The sequence below is a fragment of the Scyliorhinus canicula genome, chromosome 8 (genome assembly GCF_902713615.1).
Source record: "Scyliorhinus canicula chromosome 8, sScyCan1.1, whole genome shotgun sequence".
NCBI lineage: Eukaryota > Metazoa > Chordata > Chondrichthyes > Carcharhiniformes > Scyliorhinidae > Scyliorhinus > Scyliorhinus canicula.
In genome coordinates, this window is record NC_052153.1 from 95,121,934 (window position 1) to 95,142,759 (window position 20,826).

Consider the following 20,826-nt stretch of genomic DNA (forward strand, 5'->3'; position numbering starts at 1 on the left):
TTTAGATTTTCTACTTTCAAAATGACACTGATATATTTGAAAAAATTTACAGAGGGGTGACAATGATCCTAGAATTTAAGGGTCTGTCAAGTGAAAGATATAAGAGACCAGCAGAATTGAACTTGTTTTCAATGGAGATAAAATTGAGAGTGGATCATATTCCAGGTTAATTAAAATGCTGAGAAAAAAATGTAAGGACAGTATTTGATTTTGAACTGTTAACATGAGTAGAAAACAGAGGTTTAAAATGAACAAACCTCAAATTTAATCAGTGATTAGAATAATTGTGTCTCTTTAAACTGAGCAGTGCAGACGTGGGACAAACTCAATGAAATCAATTGTGACTCAGTTGTTTAATTCCTTTAAAAGTAGCAAAATAGAAATAGGTTTGAGAAATCGTCTGGTGAAAGTTGGGAATTGTGATAGATTTAACTTGAGATAATGGATGTCTCCATCTGACAGAAAGACCCCAGTATGTACTGGGTGGGATTTAGGAGTGGAAGGAAGGTGTTCCGGGTGGTTCCTCAGATATGTGGATATCTCCAAAAGATTTTTTTGAACAGATTCCAAGAAATCAGCCTGGTTGAGGTCCTGCCCATGGGTGGAAAACATAGCCCAGGAGAAGATAGATTTTGGGGTGTTGTGAAGCGTGTAAGGATGGCGAGATGGTGAAGGCCGGCAAAGCAGTCGGGGTAATGGTGGAGAAGGGTGTGTGTGGGTTGGAAAGAGGTTGGAAAGGGCCTGAAAGCTAGGGGCAGTTGGGAGGATGGGGAAGGAATCTAAGAATTTATGGAGTAGACCAGTGGTTGAGGGTCTTAGGGTGAGTGATTGTGTGGGGTTGGTGTTGAGGATGTATTCAGGAAGAGGTTAGAGTCATAGAGTCATTATATCTGCGCTGACCATCAAGCACCTATTTACTCTAATCTTATTTTCCAGCATTTAACCCAAAGCCTTGTATGCATGGCATTTCTAGTGCTCATCAGATTAGATTGAATTGGATTTGTTTATAGTCACGTGTACTGAGGTACAGTGAAAAGTACTTTTCTGCGAGCAGCTCAACAGATCATTAAGTACATGGGAAGAAAAGAGAATAAAAGAAAATTCATAATAGGGCAACACAAAGTATACAATGTAACTACATGAGCACCGGCATCGGATGAAGCATACAGGGGTGTAGTGTTAATGAGGTCAGTCCATAAGAGGGTCACTTAGGAGTCTGGTAACAGCGGGGAAGAAGTTGTTTTTGAGTCTGTTCGTGCGTGTTCTCAGATTTCTGTATGTCCTGCCCAATGGAAGAAGTTGGAAGAGTGCGTAAGCCGGGTGGGAGGAGTCATTGATTATGCTGCCCGCTTTCCCCAGGCAGTGGGAGGTGTAGATGGAGTCAATGGATGGAAGGCAGGTCTGTGTGATGGACTGGGCGGTGTTCACAACTCTTTGAAGTTTCTGGCGGTTCTGGGCCGAGCAGTTGCCATACCAGGCTGTGATGCAGCCAGATAGGATGCTTTTTATGGTGCATCTGTAAAAGTTGGTGAGGGTTAATGTGGCCATGCCAAATTTCCTTAGTTTCTTGAGGAAGTAAAGGCGCTGTTGTGCTTTCTTGGTGGTAGCATCGACGTGGGTGGACCAGGACAGATTTTTGGAGATGTGCACCCCTCGGAATTTGAAACTGCTAACTGTCATAATATCCACTCATGTATATAATGAGATGCAGACAGGCAGTGATTGACACATAGGATGACCAATGAACACACAACACGGAACAAACAATCACCAGACAAGACACCACCACTATAAAGCTCAAAGGGCATTAAGACTCCCGCTCTTTCCGGGATCCAAACACTGAGACAGTCAGAGTGCACAAGTTAGTGGGCACTATTGCCACGTGGTAGCTAGTAGGTCTGGTTGAGCCAGTAAGAGGTCGTCAGTAGGATTAGTAGAGTGTCAACCCACAGCTGAACATGTACAGCAATTCATGGTTGAAATAAAACTGTGTTGGATCATCTCCGGTGTTAGACGTTTGTTTCTAGCCTCCCTGCATCCAGTTGAAGTCAACATTGAATCAACCCGCCTAACACATCACTAACCATCTCCACCTCGGCCCCTTTGATGCTGACAGGGGTGTGTACAGTACTTTCCTTCCTGAAGTCAATGACCAGCTCTTCAGTTTTGCTGCCATTGAGGGAGAGATTGTTGTCGCTGCACCACTCCTTTAGATTCTCTATCTCCCTCCTGTATTCTGACTCATCGTTATTCGAGATTCGGCCCACTATGGTCGTATCATCAGCAAACTTGTAGATGCAGTTGGAACCAATTTTGCCACGCAGCCTTGTGTGTACAGGGAGTAGAGTAGGGGGCTAAGTATGCAGCCTTGCGGGGCCCCAGTATTGAAGACTATTGTGGAGGAGGTGTTGTTGTTCATTCTTACTGATTGTGGTCTGTTGGTCAGAAAATCGAGGATCCAGTTGCAGAGTGGGGAGCCATGTCCTAGGTTTTAGAGCTTTGATATGAGCTTGGCTGCGATTATGGTGTTGAAGGCAGAGCTGTAGTCAATAAATAGGAGTCTGATGTAGGAGTCCTTGTTGTCGAGATGCTCTAGGGATGAGTGTAGGGCCAGGGAAATGGCGTCTGCTGTGGACCGGTTGCGACGGTATGTGAATTGTAGTGGATCAAGGCCTTCTGGAAGTATGTAGGTGATGCGCTTCATGACCAACCTCTCGAAGCATTACGACTGAAGTCAGGGCCACCGGATGGTAGTTATTGAGGCACGTTGCCTGGTTCTTCTTTGGCACCGGTATGATGGTAGTCTTCTTGAAGCAGGTGGGGACCTCAGAGTGGAGTAGGGACAGGTTAAAGATGTCCGCGAACACCTCTGCCAGCTGGTCCGTGCAGGCTCTGAGTGCACGACCAGGGATCCCGTCCGGGCCCATCACCGAGGGTTCACTTTCAGGAAGCCCGATCTGACTTCGGAAGCTGTGATGGTGGGTATGGGTGAGTTATTGGCTGCTGGGGCACTCGACAGCGGATTGTTGGTTACCTGCTCGAACTGAGCATAGAATGCATTGAGTTCATTGGGGAGGGGTGCGCTGCTGCTGGAGATACTGCTCGGCTTAGCTTTGTAGCCCGTCATGTTGTTTAGTCCTTGCCACAAGGGCAGAGAGTCTGTCTGTGACTGTAGCTTGGTTTGATATTCCATTTTGGCACCTTGGTGGCTTTGCGGAGATTGGACCTGGATTTCTTATGTAGGTCAGGGTTGTCTGACTTGCACGTCTCAGATCTGTCCTTCAGTAAGGAGTCAATCACATGATTGAGCCATGGTTTCCGGTTGCGTACGTACGTACTGCTTTCTTTAGAACGCAGTCGTCCACACATTTGCTGATAAAGTCTGTGACGGTGGTGGCATACTCATTTAAGTTGGTCACTGAGTTCTTAAATATGGACCAGTCCACTGTCTCTAAGCAGTCACGTAAGAGCCCTTCTGTTTCCTCGGACCAGCACTGCACGATCTTCTCAGCTGGATTCTCCCGCTTGAGTTTCTGCTTGTATGCCGGGAGAAGGAGCACCGTCTTATGGTCTGATTTCCCTCGCTTCCTCGGTTGCCGGCTGCATCTAGATGATCCTGGGATCTGATGGGAGAAGCCTGACCTTGTGTCTGGCGGGGTCCAGGGCGCTGGCGGGAACCAGGGCGCTAGTTACATTTCCGGGGTCGCGTCTTGCAGGGTCCCGGGTGCTAGTTGAGGTAGAGGGGTTGCTGGGTGGTATGTTTTTGATCTGGGTGGGTCCTGGCGTTCTGCGGGCACGGGAATACCTTGAAGTGCGTTCGGATCCTCGAGGTGTCTCAGCCTTTTCGAGGGTCCTGGGTCGTGGGCAGGGGCTTCATGGGGCAGGTTGGGCTGAGTCCTGTGGTCTGTTCCCTCCCTGGGCGCTCCTGGGGTTGGGTCTTGAAGTAGGTCCGGTCGGCCCTTCACGTGGATTTTTCTTTCTTCCATCTCCAGGTAGGTCGGGTTGCTGGGCGGGCCTCTCCGGTTCGGGGCTCTCGGGGTCGAGTTGGGCTGGGTCTCGTCATCTGGGGTCAGGTCGGGAGCTCTGAGGACTGGGCCGGGCGATCCGGGGACTGGCGTTGGTTGTTAGGACGGGTTGGGAGCTCCGAGGTCCGGGTCGGCTCCAAATCGAGATCGGGGCTTCACTTCTGGTTTGAGCCCGATCCACTTCCAGGTCGTGGAGGTCAGGACGGATCGGGTCAAAAGGTCTCCACGGGCCTTGGAAGATGTTTAAGTCTGCAAGAAAAGATAAAAGAGAGGTTAGTAATAATGTTAGTCTTAGAATTAAATTTTAAAAGATTAGAATGAGTTTCAGTGATGCGACCATCAATTCACACGAGACGATGAGTAGAAGTGAACAGTGGTTTTAATCAGCTAGATCTGTGCCTGCCTGTGACTACTCTGTACTGAGAGCCGCCTACAGACTGCAGATCTATATACCTCCCTCGAAGGGGCGGAGCCATAGGCAGAGCCCACAAGGGCATCAGCTTAATACAATACCGTGTAATGCACTACAATGGTGAATGGTAGCAGTAATACATTCACCACACTAAGTTAAGTAAAAAGTGGATCTGTTGGGGAGAGCTCACATAGAGTCACCTCCATCTTCTGATCATCAAAATAGTTTTTAAATGTTATGAGGGTTTCCCCATTCCACCAGTCTTTCTTGTGGTGAACGTATGCTATTACAATTCACCACTGTACTGTGTTGCATTATGTTGATGCCCTTGTGGGCTCCGCCTGGGGCTCTGCCCCCCCCCCCCCCCCCCCCCCCCCCCCGCCGCGCCCCCCCCCCCCCCCCCCCCCCCACCCCCAGGTGTAGTATTTAAACCTGTTAGCCTGTAAGGCACGGATCTAGCATATTAAAACCACTGTTCATTTCTACTAATCGTCTCGTGTGAATTGATGGTCGTATCAGTCGGGTCGGGTCAAAAGGTCTCCTCGGGCCTCGGAGGATGTTTAAGTCTGCAAGAAAAGGTAAATGAGAGAGGTTAGTAATAATGTTAGTCTTAGAATTAAATTTTAAAAGATTAGAACGAGTATAAGTTAAGTAAAAAGTGGATCTGTTGGGCAGAGCTCGCAGAGAGTCGCCTCCATCTTCTGATCATTGAAATACTTTTTAAATGTTGTGAGGGTTCCCCCCTCGACCAGTCTTTCAGGCCGTGAGTTCTAGATTCCCACTACTCTCTGGGGTGAAAATGTTTGCCCTTACGTCTCCTATAAACTTCCTGCCCATTACCTTCAATCTGTTCCCCCTGGTTATTGACCCCTCCGCTAAGGAGAAAAGTGATGAAAGGAAGGACAGGATTGGCAGCTGAACATTGGAGGATATAGATGCTTCAGGAGAGATGGGGGGATGTAAAAGGGGTGGGGGGGGGGTAGCATTGCTGGTTAAGGAGAATATTATAGTCGTACTGCAGGAGGACACCTCAGAAAGCTCAGACAATGATGCAATCTGGGTGGAGCTCAGGAACAGGAAGGGAGCAGTAACAATGTTGGGGGTTTATTACAGGCCCCCCCAACAGCCACCGAAAGATAGAGGAGCAGATAGGTAGAGAGATTTTGGATAGATGCAAAAGTAACAGGGTTGTTGTAGTAGGGGATTTTAACTTCCCCTATATTGACTGGGATTCACTTAATGCTAGGGGTTTGGATGGGCAGAGTTTGTAAGGTGTATCCAGGAAGGCTTCTTGATGCAATATGTAGATAGTCCATCCAGGGAAGGGGCAGTACTGATGTTGCACCGACCTGTGAAACCCCTCTAAAGAGATCTACGCTAATCCCTTATCGTCCATATGCCTATCCAATGACCATTTGAATGCGGTTAGTGTTGGCGAGTCCACTACTGTTGTAGGCAGGGCATTCCACGCCCTTACTACTCTCTGAGTAAAGAACCTACCTCTGACATCTGTCCTATATCTATCTCCCCTCGATTTAAAGCTATGTCCCCTTGTGCTAGAGATCACCATCCGAGGAAAAAGGCTCTCACTGTCCACCCTATCTAATCCTGTGATCATCTTGTATGCCTCAATTCCGTCACCTCTTAACCTTCTTCTCTCTAAAGAAAACAGCCTCAAGTCCCTCAGCCTTTCCTCATAAGATCTTCCCTCCACACCAGGCAACATCCTGGTAAATCTCCTCTGCATCCGTTCCAATGCTTCCACATCCTTCCTATAATGTGGCGACCAGAACTGCACGCAGTACTCCAAATGCGGCCGCACCAGAGTTTTGTACAACTGCAACATGACCTCATGGCTCCAAAACTCAATTACTCTACCAATAAAAGCTAACACACCGTACACTTTCTTAACAACTCTCTCAAACTGGGTGGCAACATTCAGGGATCTATGGACATGGACACCGAGATCTCTCTGCTCATCCACACTACAAAGAATCTTACCATTAGCCCAGTACTCTGTCTGCCGTTATTCCTTCCAAAATGAATCACCTCATGCACTTTTCTGCATTAAACTCCATTTGCCACCTGTCAGCCCAGCTCTGCAGCTTATCTATGCCTGTGAGAACAAAGGATAATATGGGAAGTTTCGGGAGCCTTGGATAATGAGGGATATTGTGAACCTCATCAAAAAGAAAAAGGAGAATTTTGTTCGCTCTAGAAGGGTGGGGACAGTCGAAAGCCTTGAGGAGTATAAAGAAAGTAGGAAGGTACTGAAGCGGGAAATTAGGAGGGCTAGGAAGGGTCATGAAAAATCCTTGGCAAGTGTAAAAAGCAAGAGGGTAGCCAGGCAAAGAATTGCACCACTTAAGGACAGTGGGGGGAATCTATGACGAGTGGCACATAGCACAGTGGTTAGCACTGTTGCTTTACAGCACCAGGGTCCCAGGTTCGATTGGGTCACTGTTTGTGCTGAGTCTGCATGTTCTCCCCGTGTCTGCGTGGATTTCCTCCGAGTGCTCTGGTTTCCTTGCACAAGTCCTGAAAGACAAGCTTTTAGTTAATTTGGACATTCTGAATTCGCCCTCCGTGTACCCGTCAGAATGTGGTGACTAGCGGCTTTTCACAGTAACTTCATTGCAGTGTTAATGTAAGCCTACTTGTCACAATAAAGATTATTATTATTATTATGTGTTCAGCCATGAGATGTTGCCGACCATGTGTGGCTCCAGGCCAACAATGATGGGGGTGGCAACCCAGTGGAAAACCTGGAGCACGACATCCGTGTCTTGAGTGGTGGCGCCTAAGACATGGCTCAGCCTGTGATAACCATGGCTGACGGTCGCTGAGGAATGTGTCCCATACTCATGTGGGCATTCCGGACGCACTGCAGAGCATGTCCGAGCCACTGAAGGACGTGTCCCAGATTCAGGTGGACATTGATGAGGCACTCCAGAGCATGGCCCAGTCACTGAGGAGCTTAGCTGAGTGTGCCAGTACCATAGAATACCTACAGTGCAGACGGAGACTATTCAACCTATCCAGTCAGCAACAGCGCTCTGAAACAGTGCCTTAAATAGGCACATTTTGCAGCCCTGTCCCCATAACCCCACCTAACCTGTACATCTTTGGACACTAAGGGCCAATTTGGCATGGCCAATAAACCTAATCTGCTCATCTTTGGATTGTGGGAGGAAACCGGAGCATCCAGAGGAAACCCAAGCAGACACGGGGAGAAAGTACACACTCCACAGTCCACCAAGGCTGGAATTGAACCCTGGGTCCTTGGTGATGTGAGGCAGCAGCACTAAACATTGTGCCACAGTCCAGCACCCCATGGTGCTGCCAGGACTGGCAGAGGCAGATGACTCAGAGGCCTCCAGAGCTCATTCCAGCTGCTCCTCCATCCCAGGGAGACCTCAGGGCCCTGCGAGCACCATCAGCAAGGAGGAAGTGCTTGATGCCACATGGGACCTGCCACCAAGGAGATAACTGCGGTCTCCAATTCTTCCAACACCCTCCCCCCCCCCACCTCTCCTGACACCGGCGCAACTCAAGGGAAGTGGGAAGGAGAGGGTGGCAGGGTGACACCTGTGGCACCGGTAAGTCGGCCATGGCCCTCCAGCTCCAGGCCCTCCAGAGAACATCTGCCAAGGGCATTATAGGTCAGAGGATGCGGAAAACAGTAAGCTGCTCCCACCTCTGATGTGCATCATTAGGACACACCTAGACGCAGCAACAGACGATGAAAGATCAATAAGATTGAGGAGCACTGAGTGGGCACAGGGTGGTTCACTATCTGCAGCTTGGGACAATGAAAATGTCAAATTTTCACTATTAAAAGGTATAATAATTGATACATGTGAAACCTCTGTCAGGTTAATCATCACAGCGAGCTTGCCTGCACCCCTACCTCCTGTTGTCCACGTGTCCCCCCACCCCTGGGCACAGAGGTCCAAGATCAAACACCCCAGATGCAAACTCTGTTCAGAGGATGGGTTTGAGTGCACTGTCAGCAGAAAGATAGGAGCAAGAATTTTGCAGAAGCTGAGGAGCACCAGAGCTAACATCCCAGCAAGTTAAAATCACTCTCCTGCTTTGAATATTGACCCACTGACAGTGCCGACACAGGCCCATCACCCTGGAGCAATGTTACACAGACCCTTGGAGGATGGAACACGATGGTTGGGGAAGGGGGGTCTATAATGGGAAGGGAGTGATTGGGTGGGAGCAGAGATAGGGGGGAAGGTGGTATATGGTGGGGGGAAATGTGGGTAAGGAAGGAAATGGGGGAGGGGGCTCGAGTGGAAGGAGGAAATTGGGGGAATAAGGGATTGAGGGAGAAGGTAGGAGATGGGGGATTGGGGGGAGGAGGGAAATGGGAGGAGGAGGATTGGGGGAGGAAAGAAATTGGGGGGGGGAATTCATATGACGGACATAGCCTTGTTCTATGTGAATCTGGTGAGGATGAGGGCCTCCCTGGTCCTCCGGAGGTGTCAGACCCTTTCTATCGCCTGTCCTCCATCCTCCCAGCCCACCTGTGGCTCCTCCCTGGGGTCGTTCTCCAGCCCCTTCTGGCCTGTCTCCTCCTCCTCCTCCTCAGATGTGGCCACATGGTTCTCCTCCTCAAGGATGTTACCCAGCTGCTGTGCCAGGTTGTGCAGGGTACAGAGGACCACCACAAAGCAGGAGACACTCTGGGATCGGGCACCACCAGAGAGGTCCAGGCATCAGAAAGACACTTTCAGCAGTCTGCTGTACCACTCAATGATAGCACGGGTGGCAGCATGGTGTCCTTATATCGGGTCTCCACCTTGGTTTCAGGCTTTTGCACCAGTGTCATAAGTGGGTACCCTTTGTCCTTCAAGAGCTACCTCGTCACCCTGGAGTGGATGCTGGAGATCTCCTAGTATCCCAGGATGTAGCTGTTGTTCCCTTTTCTGTGTCTCTGCTCTAACTACAGCAATCAGTGAGTTTGTCCTCCTTCCTTTTAGTGTCTATATTCTAATGCTCAGAGTCGCCAGGTATCAAGTGATACCACCACAAGGTTCAACCAGCTATCAATCAAAGAGCCAAACACCAGTTAGTTAGTTCAAGGTTAAGGGTACTTTATTTACACACAATTAGACATGCACCATAAACACTACTAGTTAACTACAGCTATCGACTAAGACAACCTGTACTTAACTTCAGGCACCTGGCCTAGGTCAGAGGAACAGTGGCCGCTGTCCGATTCTGGATCTATTGAGTCTGGAGACGTAACTGCTGCTCAGCTAGTCTCATCCGTCTGGCAGCGAGCATTAAACTTGGACTTGCTTCTGGTGGTGCTGCACTTGGAAACAGATGTAGCCGGGGTGCCAGGTCCAAGAGAGGACGACGCATGACGGACTCTCTTCTTATGCTTGGGAGTTTTCGCGCACTTTTGGGCAGTCCTTCAGTTTGGACCCCGCTAATTGGGTGATCCCCGATCACTATGTTCGATTTCTAACCAATAAAGGGGCGGGTGTCTGGATGGCTGGGCGTATCCCAAGCGGTCACTGACCCTGTTGTTTATGCTTCCCGAGAACAGGGAGTGGCGCTGAAATGTCTGGGACTGTACCTGTCGCTCGAGTACCGGTCCTTTGTCTTGGTGGAGATGGGCCATCAAATGCTAATCGGCCCATCAAAATGCTTTGGAGTTTCGATACCGTCTGGACTCCTTGCTTGCAAATATACATTTCAGGCTCTGAGCCTGCCTGAGTCTTGGCTTGTCCATTTTAACCGCTAGGCTTTGCGAGTTTCTCTGTAAGTGGCCAACCCAGATGGCTACACTGTCATGCTCCCTGGGTAGTGTGCACACACATGCATGATATGGAAGCAGTGGTCACACACAATCTGAACATTTATGGAGTGGCAACACCTTCCTGTTAATAAAGTGCACTCCCTGATGCCCCGGTTCCTGTGGTGAGGAGTCCATAACTAGGGGTCATTGTTTGAGGATAAGGGTAAACCTTTTAGAGCTGAAGTGAGGAGAAATTTCTTCGCCCAGAGAGTGGTGAATCTGTGGAATTCGCGACCACAGAAAGTAGTTGAGGCCAAAACATTGTGTAATTTGAAGAAGGAATTAGATACAGCTCTTGGGGCTAAAAGGATCTACAGATATGGGGGAAGGCGGGATCAGGATATTGAACTTGCTGATCAGCCATGATCATAATGAATGGCAGAGTACGCTCGAATGGCCAAATGGCCTCCTCCTGCACCTATTTTCTCTGTTTCTATCTGCTCGGTATGTTGGGTGCAGTCTTCTATACTTGCGTCAAAGTCCTCTAGCCTCCTGAAAACCAGCATTTTCAAAATCCCGCTGATCTCATCCCTGTGCTGGGGTATTTGGATTGGATTGGATTTGTTTATTGTCACGTGTACCGAGGTACAGTGAAAAATATTTTTCTGCAAGCAGCTCAACAGATCATTCAGTACATGGGAAGAAAAGGGAATTAAACAGAATTCAAGAAAATACATGAGAATAGATAATAGGGCACCACAATATATACAATGTACTACATAAGCATTGGCACTGGATGAAGCAGACACAGGTGTAGTGTTAATGAGGTCAGTCCATAAGAGGGTCATTTAGGAGTCTGGTGACAGTGGGGAAGAAGCTGTTTTTGGGTCTGTTCGTCCGTGTTCTCAGACTTCTGAATCTCCTGCCCGATGGAAGAAGTTGGAAAAGTGAGTAAGCCGGGTGGGAGGGATCCTTGATTATGCTGCCTGCTTTCCCCCGGCAGCGGGAGGTGTAGATGGAATCAATGGATGGGAGGCAGGTTCGTGTGATGGACTGGGCGGTATTCACGACTCTCTGAAGTTCCTTGCGGTCCTGGGCCGAGCGGTTGCCATACCAGGCTGTGATGCAGCCCGATAGGATGCTCTCTATAGTGCATCTGTAAAAGTTGGTAAGGGTTAATGTGGACATGCCGAATTTCCTTAGTTTCCTGAGGAAGTAAAGGCGCTGTTGTGCTTTCTTGGTGATAGTGTCGACATGAGTGGACCAGGATAGATTTTTGGTGATGTGCATCCCTAGGAATTTGAAACTGCTCACCATCTCTACCTCGGCTCCGTTGATGCTGACAGGCGTGTGCACAGTACTTTGCTTCCTGAAGTCGATGACCAGCTCTTTAGTTTTGCTGGCATTAAGGGAGAGATTGTTGTCGCTGCACCACTCCACTAGGTTCTCTATCTCCCTCCTGTATTCGGACTCGTCGTTATTCGAGATCCGGCCCACTATGGTCGTATCGTCAGCAAACTTGTAGATGGAGTTGGAACCAAGTTTTGCCATGCAGTCGTGTGTGTACAGGGAGTAGAGTAGGGGGCTAAGTACGCAGCCTTGCGGGGCACCGGTATTGAGGACTATTGTGGAGGAGGTGTTGGTGTTCATTCTTACTGACTGTGGTCTGTTGGTCAGAAAGTCAAGGATCTAGTTGCAGGGTGGAGAGCCCAGTCCTAGGTTTTGGAGCTTTGATATGAGCTTGGCTGGGATTATGGTGTTGATTTTGGTGCGGTCAAGAAGTCCAGAATCACAGATGCTTTTTTTCCCCTCATCACCAGGTTAATGCAGCTTACAACTCAAATGTTCCAGTTGGGAGTACCGGACGTGTCAGTCCCAGTCCGGGCCGGCTTTTAAAGGGCAAATTTACAAGCCACAGCTTGGTGGGCCTCCGCCCATTAGCGGGAAAGCTCATATTCTATGAGTCCCATGAGGACATCAGTCAATGTGTCCCTATGGATCTCATGAGAGTTAATATAAAAACCTCCACCATGCCTTCCGGTTCCACACACAAATCGGCAGGCTGACCCCTAATTGGCCCTACTCTTTCCCTGGTCATCCTCTTGCCCTTAATATACTTATAAAACACCTTTGGATTCTCCTTTATTTTACCCATGAGTGTTTTTTCATGCCACCTCTTTGCCCTCCTAATCTATTTTTTAAATGAATTCCTGCATTCTCTATACTCCTCTTGCATTTCCACTGTTTTGAGCCCTCGGTATCTGCCATAAGTCTCCCTTTTTTTCATTATCAAACCCTGGATATACCTTGACATCCAGGATCCTCAGGACTTATTGCTCCAACCTTCCACTTTAAAGGCAACATAAGAACGTAAGAATTAGGAGTAGACGTAGGCAATTCAGCCCCTCGACCATTAAATCAGATCATGACTGATCTGTTCCTGGTCTCAAATCTACCTCACAACTGTTCCCCATATCCCTTTAACCTGATTCCTTTAATATCAGAAATATATCTATCTCTTGAAACCATTTAATGATTCAGATTGCACCGCACTTTGGGGCAGCGAGTTCCACAAATTCATCACCCTTTGCGAGAAGTAGTTTCTCCTCATCTCAGTTCTAAATCTACCAGCTCTCAATCTCTATCTGGGAAATCTCATTCAAGATTGCTCCACAAGGGGGAACATTTGGTCTACATTTACTTTATCAATCCCTTTTAGTATTTTATATACCTCGATCAGATCCTCTCTCATTCTTCTAAACTCCAGTGAGTATAAACCCAAATTGTTCAATCTCTCTTCATGACCGTTTCATCTCTGGAATCAATTTGGTGAACCTCTTCCGAACTGCCTTCAATGTCACTACATCATTCCTCAAATAAGGAGACCAAAACTGGATACAATACTTCAGATGTGTCCTCACCAAAACCCTGTACAATTGCGACAACACTTCTATACAACACTAAAATTCATTTGTCTTTTTTATTACATAAGAACATAAGAACTAAGAGCAGGAGTAGGCCATCTGGCCCCTCGAGCCTGCTCCGCCATTCAATGAGATCATGACTGATCTTTTGTGGACTCAGCTCCACTTTCCGGCCCGAACACCATAACCCTTAATCCCTTTTTTCTTCAAAAAACTATCTATCTTTACCTTAAAAACATTTAATGAAGGAGCCTCAACTGCTTCACTGGCCAGGAATTCCATAGATTCATAACCCTTTGGGTGAAGAAGTTCCTCCTAAACTCAGTCCTAAATCTACTTCCCCTTATTTTGAGGCTATGCCCCCTAGTTCTGCTTTAACCCGCCAGTGGAAACAACCTGCCCGCATCTATCCTATATATTCCCTTCATAATTTTAAATGTTTCGATAAGATCCCCCCTCATCCTTCTAAATTCCAACGAGTACAGTCTCAGTCTACTCAACCTCTCATCGTAATCCAACCCCTTCAGATCTGGGATTAACCTTGTGAATCTCCTCTGCACACCCTCCAGTGCCAGTACGTCCTTTCTCAAGTAAGGACACCAAAACTGAACACAATACTCCAGGTGTGGCCTCACTAACACCTTATACAATTGCAGCATAACCTCCCTAGTCTTAAACTCCATCCCTCTAGCAATGAAGGACAAAATTCCATTTGCCTTCTTAATCACCTGTTGCACCTGTAAACTAACTTTCTGTGACTCATGCACAAGCACACCCAAGTCTCTCTGCACAGCAGCATGCTTTAATATTTTATTGTTTAAATAATAATCCCGTTTGCTGTTATTCCTACCAAAATGGATAACCTCACATTTGTCAACATTGTATTCCATTTGCCAGACCCTAGCCCATTCACTTAACCTATCCAAATCCCTCTGCAGACTTCCAGTATCCTCTGCAAATTTCGCTTTACCACTCATCTTAGTGTCATCTGCAAACTTGGACACATTGCCCTTGGTTCCCAACTCCAAATCATCTATGTAGATTGTGAACAATTGTGGGCCCAACACGGATCCCTGAGGGACACCACTATCTACTGATCGCCAACCAGAGAAGCACCCATTAATCCCCACTCTTTGCTTTCTATTAATTAACCAATCCTCTATCCATGCTACTACTTTACCCTTAATGCCATGCATCTTTATTTTATGCAGCAGCCTTTTGTGTGGCACCTTGTCAAAAGCTTTCTGGAAATCAAGATATACCACATCCATTGGCTCCCCGTTATCCACTGCACTGGTAATGTCCTCAAAAAATTCCACTAAATTAGTTAGGCACGACCTGCCCTTTATGAACCTATGCTGTATCTGCCCAATTGGACAATTTCTATCCAGATGCCTCGCTATTTCTTCCTTGATGATAGATTCCAGCATCTTCCCTACTACCGAAGTTAAGCTCACTAGCCTATAATTTCCTGCTCTCTGCCTACCTCCTTTTTTAAACAGTGGTGTCACATTTGCTCATTTCCAATCCACCGGGACCACCCCAGAGTCTAGTGAATTTTGTTAAATCATCACTAGTGTATCTACAATTTCCCTAGCCTTCTCTTTTAGCACGCTGGGATGCATTCCATCAGGGCCAGGAGACTTGTCTACCTTTAGCCCCATTAGCTTGCCCATCACTACCTCCTCAGTGATAACAATCCTCTCAAGGTCATCACCTGTCATAACCTCATTTCTATCAGTCACTGGCATGTTATTTGTGTCTTCCACTGTGAAGACCGACCCAAAAAACCTGTTCAGTTCCTCAGCCATTTCCTCATCTCCCATTATTAAAACTCCCTTTTCATCCTCTAAAGGACCAATGTTTACCTTTGCCACTCTTTTTTGCTTTACATATTTTTAAAAACTTACATGCTGAACCGCACACAGACTTTTTGTGATCCATGAACAAAAACACACAGATCCCTTTGCCCAGATGCATTTTGAATCTGCTTTCCATTTAGATAATAATGGGCCTTTCTATTTTTTCAGCTAAAATGGATAACCTCACACTTATCCACATTAAACTCCATCTGCCAACTTTTGGTCCATTCTCCTCGTCTATCTACAGCCACCTGTAAAGTTCTTATCTCCTCTTCACTACCTGCTTTTCCAAGTATTTTAGTATTATCCACAAATTTTGCTATATTATACTCTGTTCCTGCTTACAGATCATTCATATGAATTGTAAACAGTTGAGGTCTGAGGACTGACCCCTGCGGCACCCTGCTGGTTGCAGTTCGCCAGCCAGAGAAGGACCCATTTCTCCTGACTCTCTGCTTTCTGTCAGTTATCCAATCTCAATCCAATCTAGTATTCTACCCCCAATCCCCTGCGATCTCACCTTCGGGATCAGTCTTTTTGCGGCACCTTGTCAAATGCCGCATAATCATGTTAACCCTGGGCTTTCTCTTTCCTTTTTGAATGAATCCCATTGCTCTGATGCAGACCTTCCTATAAGTAGTTGCTCCAGGTTGACTTTTGCAAGATACTGTCTTATCCGAGGGAAATTGGCCTCCCCCAATTCAAAATCTACTTCCAGTCCATCTTTGTCCCTTCCCATAACTGATAGATCCTATGGATAGTCATTGTCAACAAAATGCTCCCCCAATGAAACTTCTTTCATTTACCTGGCTTCATTACCTGAAACTAGGTTGTTCCTCCTGTCCCACAAGCTTTAATGGCAATCTCCTTACAGATAGTAGTATAAGGTGATGCATTTGGGGAGGTCAAACTTGACAAGGCACTACACAATGAATGGGAGGATACTGTAAGGTGTCGAGGGAGTGAGAGTCCTTAGAGTGAATGTCCACATATCCCTGAAGTCAACAGGGCAGTTTGATAAAGTGGAAAAGAAGGCACATAGAGTCTTTCCTTTATTAGCTGAGACACATAATGTAAGAGCAGGAAGGTTATACTGGAACTATATAAAACATTATATAATAATCTTTATTAGTGTCACAAGTAAGTTTACATTAATACTGAAATGAAGTTGCTCTGAAAACCCCCTAGTAGCCAAACTCTGGCGCCTGTTCGGCTACACAGAGGGAGAATTCAGAATGTCCAATTCACCTAACCAGCATGTCGTTCGGGACTTTTTAGTTAGAATCATAGAATTTACAGTGCAGAAAGAGGCCATTCGGCCTATCGAGTCTGCACAGGCTCTTGGAAAGAGCACCCTACCGAGCACCACACCACCCTATCCCCATAACCCAGTTACCCCACTCAACCAACCCTAAGGGCAATTTGTGGACACTAAGGGCAATTTAGCATGGCCAATCCACCTAACCTGCACATCTTTGGACTGTGGGAGGAAACCTGAGCACCCGGAGGAAACCCACGCACACACGGGGAGAACGTGCAGACTCCGCACAGACAGTGACCCAGCCGGGAATCGAACCTGGGACCCTGGAGCTGTGAAGCAATTATGCTAACCACTATGCTATCGTGCTGCCCAAAATAACTAGCAGAGAATGGCAGAGAATGACTTGTAGGAGGAAACCGGAGAACTTGGAGGAAACCCACACAGACACGGGGAGAACGTGCAGACTCCATAAAGACAGTGACCCAAGCCGGTGAAGCAACAGTGCTAACTACTGTGCCTTGAGTACTGTGTGTAGTTCTGATCACCTCATTACAAAAAGGATGTAATTGCACTAGAGAGGGCAGCTAGGAGATTTCTGAGAATGTTGCGAGGATTGGAAAATGACAGCTATGAGGAAAGATTGGATAGGCTGGGATTGCTCTCCTTGTAACAGAGTAGGCTGAGGGGAGATTTGTTTGAGATATACAAAATTGTGAGGGGCCTGGATGGGAAGAGCTTATTTACTTTAGCAGAGAAATCAGTGATTAGGCAGCATAGATTTAAAGTGATTAGTAAAAGGATTAGCGTTGAGATGAGGAACAATATTTCAGCCAGAGTGTTGTGGGCTCTGAAACTCGCTGGGGGAGGGGGGGGGGGGGGATTTTCTTGCTGTTGCTGCTGTGTGTTTCCTGGCGATTGGGTGGATGGGAAGGGGGGGGGGGGGGGAGAGAACATCCCAGTGTCTGAAAAGGTTGTCATAGCAGAAATCTTCCAGTGATTCCAAAGGTGACTGGATTGCACCTGAGGTTCAATAACCTGCAGGACTATGGTCCAAATACTGTAAAGTGGGTTTTGGCTGTGTGGCTCATTTTTCAGCTGGCCCAGACATGATAAGCCAAGTGCCCTCATTCTGTGTCATAAACTTTCTATGATTCGGTCCTTGTCATCTCATGTTACCTCCTCGGTTCCTGAGGCAGCGAAACCCAGCTTGTAAGCGTTAAAAATGGGAAACCATGTTAAATTGGAGGCATGAGGCCTGTTTAATGGATTCAACAACTAACCCTCCATCTAAAAGAGTGTGCTTGGCACCTGATCCCTGAGCCACCTCTGCTAAAACACTACATTTATGGGTTTGAGGTGGTTTTTAATCCTGCTTCAGATTTGATCATTTCAGTTTCCCATACCAAACTGAAATCCATTCCTTTTTGTGATAAAATTACCTTCAATTACACTTTTGGTACAAAGGAGAAAATCTTCTCTGGAGGAATAGGTCATGATTAAATAGCGAAAATGTCTGAAGCTGAGACTATTTTAGTGGTTAGCTGGTCCCCTTTTGGAATTAGAAACAATGTATGAATAACTTTCCTTCAGGCATTCAATGGATAGAATAGGATGCTAAGTAAGTTATGTGAAGTAACTATGAATTCACACTCCTAGCATGGAACCTCAGAGCAACATGCTGGGATTTCACATGCGTGCAAAGTAATTTTCTATCGATTCATTTTAATAAATAGAAAACTACAGGGAACATGTATCAAACTAGCAATAGAACTGGTTCTGTGCTCCTTTGCGTCCTTTGGGGAGTCATGGTTATAAGGATCACATGTTGGACAATTGTCACCACAGTGTTGTAATCCAGACTCATCAAACATGATTTCCTGGTTGAATATCTAGAATTATGCATTTTTCATTGCTTGTTTTTTTTACAGATGAGTCTGAAGCTCTGGAAGTAACCCAACCAGCACTCATTCCAGGTACCCAAATGGGTGACCGCAAGCATGCTGCAGATTTGGCAGAGCTACAGAAAAGACTGCTAGATTACTCCAGTTCACAGAACATAGCATCCGCTGAGCAAGATCATTCAAACGCAGATCTTTCAAAAGGGGAAACCTCAGCCCTAAAAACTGCTGGCCAACAATGTTCATATCCACCATTCCAAAATATGCCAATGGAAGTTAAAGGAAAGACTCCACTTCCATTTGAAAGAGAAACGCCACTTCCATCTAGAGGAGCGATACCACTTCCACTTGGAGGAGGGATACTACTTCCATCTGGAGGAGCAATGCCACTTCCATCAGGAGGAGCAATACCACTTCCATTTGAAAGACTGATTCCACATTCGACTCAAAATGTGACTCTACCTTCAACTCAAAAAGTGACTCCATCTTCAACTCAAAAAGTAACTCCACATACCACTCAAATAGTAACTCCTAATATTGCTCAAAGGGTAACTCCTCAAACAACTCAAAGAGTAACTCCTGATGCAATTCAAAGAGTAAGTCCTCATGCAACTCAAAGAGTAACTCCACATTCACCTGAAGGAGCGACCCCACATTCAATTCGAAGACAGACTCCATACTCAACAGAAAGATTGGCTTCGCATTCATCTGAAAGAATGATACCGCTTCCATTCGAAAGACTGACTCCACGTTCAATTTCCCATTCAGCTGAAAGATCAATGCCACATGCATCTGAAAGAACGATACCGCTTCCATCTGCAATACCGACTCCACATTCAATTTCCCATTCAGCTGAAAGATCAATGCCACATACATCTGAAAGAACGATACCGCTTCCATCTGCAATACCGACTCCACATTCAACTGAAAGATCAATGCCACATGAATCTGAAAGAACGATGCCATTTCCATCTGAAATACCGACTCCACATTCAACTTCACATTCAGCTGAAATATCAATGCCACGCGCGTCTGAAAGAACGATACCACTTCCATCTGCAATATCGACTCCACATTCAACTTCACATTCAGCTGAAAGATCAATGCCACATGAACCTGAAAGAACGATACCGTTTCCATCTGAAATACTGACTCCACATTCAATTTTCCATTCAGCTGAAAGATCAATGCCACATGCGTCTGAAAGAACGATACCACTTCCATCTGCAATATCGACTCCACATTCAATTTCCCATTCAGCTGAAAGATCAATGCCATATGCGTCTGAAAGAACGGTACCGCTTCCATCTGCAATACCGACTCGACGTCCATCTGAAAGGGTGACAGTACTTCCATCTGAAAGATTAACACCACTTCCATCTGAAAGGGTGACACCACTTTTAGAAAGAATGGTACCACTTTCATTTGAAAGGGCAGCTCCAATTTCAAATGGAAATGTGTCATCAGTCTCACCCGAACTAGATGCAGCATTTTATTCCATACGTGAGTCACCATTGCAACATAACCGCAGTTCACCATTGCAACTTGAAAGAGAAACCCAGACTACTCCACCTACTCTGAAAAATGAATGGAAAATCTTGTTTCAAAAAGCTTGCTGTGGTATATATGGACAACCCATCGTGCAAGTAGAAACAAGAGCTTTGGAGAGCACAATGCACGATGACACACCAGAAATTCAGGATGTTCTCAGGGTTTATTTAGCTTCTGTTAGGAGCAGTTTTCTTTTGTCTTTCAGCATGATGAACACCATCAAGAAAAATATTAAAGAAGGATTCCGTATTATAACAATTGGACTAGCCTTTAAGCTCTGGGAAATGTTCAAGCAATGGGCATCGTGTTCCAGAGAGGGCGAAGGAGATCCTGAACGGATGTGTTGTAGATAGACTGAAGGAAATGCTGAGACCATTACATGTCCAAGAATTCTTGTATTTGGACTGAAAGGAATCATTAATTGTTAGTGCCGATAGGGGTCAATGAATAAAAAACATCCAAAAGTACTCAGCTGCAACTGACCAAAAAAAAAGTAAAATGAGAAAAATTGCATTTTTGCTGTATATTTGTTAATTAAGAAAACTTTTCTCCAGTGCAACAATTACTTAATTTCTAATTTGAATTGAAATTTGCTAGTTATTTCATATTGTGAGATGGTCCATGGTGCTCTGTGCTCTAATAATATTTGAAGATAATTTTCTGTGTTAACACATATTGTGCACAATTTATCTGAAGTATTTCTATGTGTCATTTTGGCCGTGATTGGCAGGATGTTTCCGACGGCCATGATAGCGATATTGTGGATCGTATCTAATGGCACTTAGCACTAAAAACTAGTACTCCATCAGCTTCTTGCCATTATTGGCTGTTTCACCATCTGCTTCACTGGACTCATGGCACAATGCCTCACTGCTAACAAGAGGAGTTGCTTTAAAACACTCCCTCACCATTTACTCCCAGTCAACAAGTAAGCCTGGCAGCACACAGGCTGCTCCTTGTTTTTGGGATGCCAAACTGGCTAGGCACTCTGGGGGCAAGGCAGGACATCCAGTTCCCCCAAGGGGGTCGGAGGGCCAGCAACTGCGCCACCAATGCCGCCTGGTAGGCGGTGGCAGTGGCTGTCAGTGCAGGCAGCATGACTAGGAGGAATGACAATCAATGCAGGAAGAAGACC

General features: G+C 46.4%; 1 protein-coding gene across 2 annotated transcripts in view; it reads left to right on the forward strand.

Annotated features, from left to right (window-relative positions):
- Positions 1–20,204, forward strand: part of LOC119970399 (mucin-5AC-like) — a 152,505-nt gene extending 132,301 nt beyond the window's left edge. The window contains exons 3-4 of one of the 2 annotated variants that reach the window (XM_038804956.1): positions 18,171–18,926; positions 19,011–20,204. In XM_038804956.1, the coding sequence (XP_038660884.1) occupies positions 18,224–18,926; positions 19,011–20,044 (1,737 nt within the window). In that variant the 5' untranslated portion in view covers positions 18,171–18,223 and the 3' untranslated portion in view covers positions 20,045–20,204. Of the gene's footprint in view, positions 1–18,170 lie in introns of both variants that reach the window. The other variant, XM_038804954.1, reaches the window with a different exon arrangement.
- Positions 20,205–20,826: the final 622 nt, after the last annotated feature.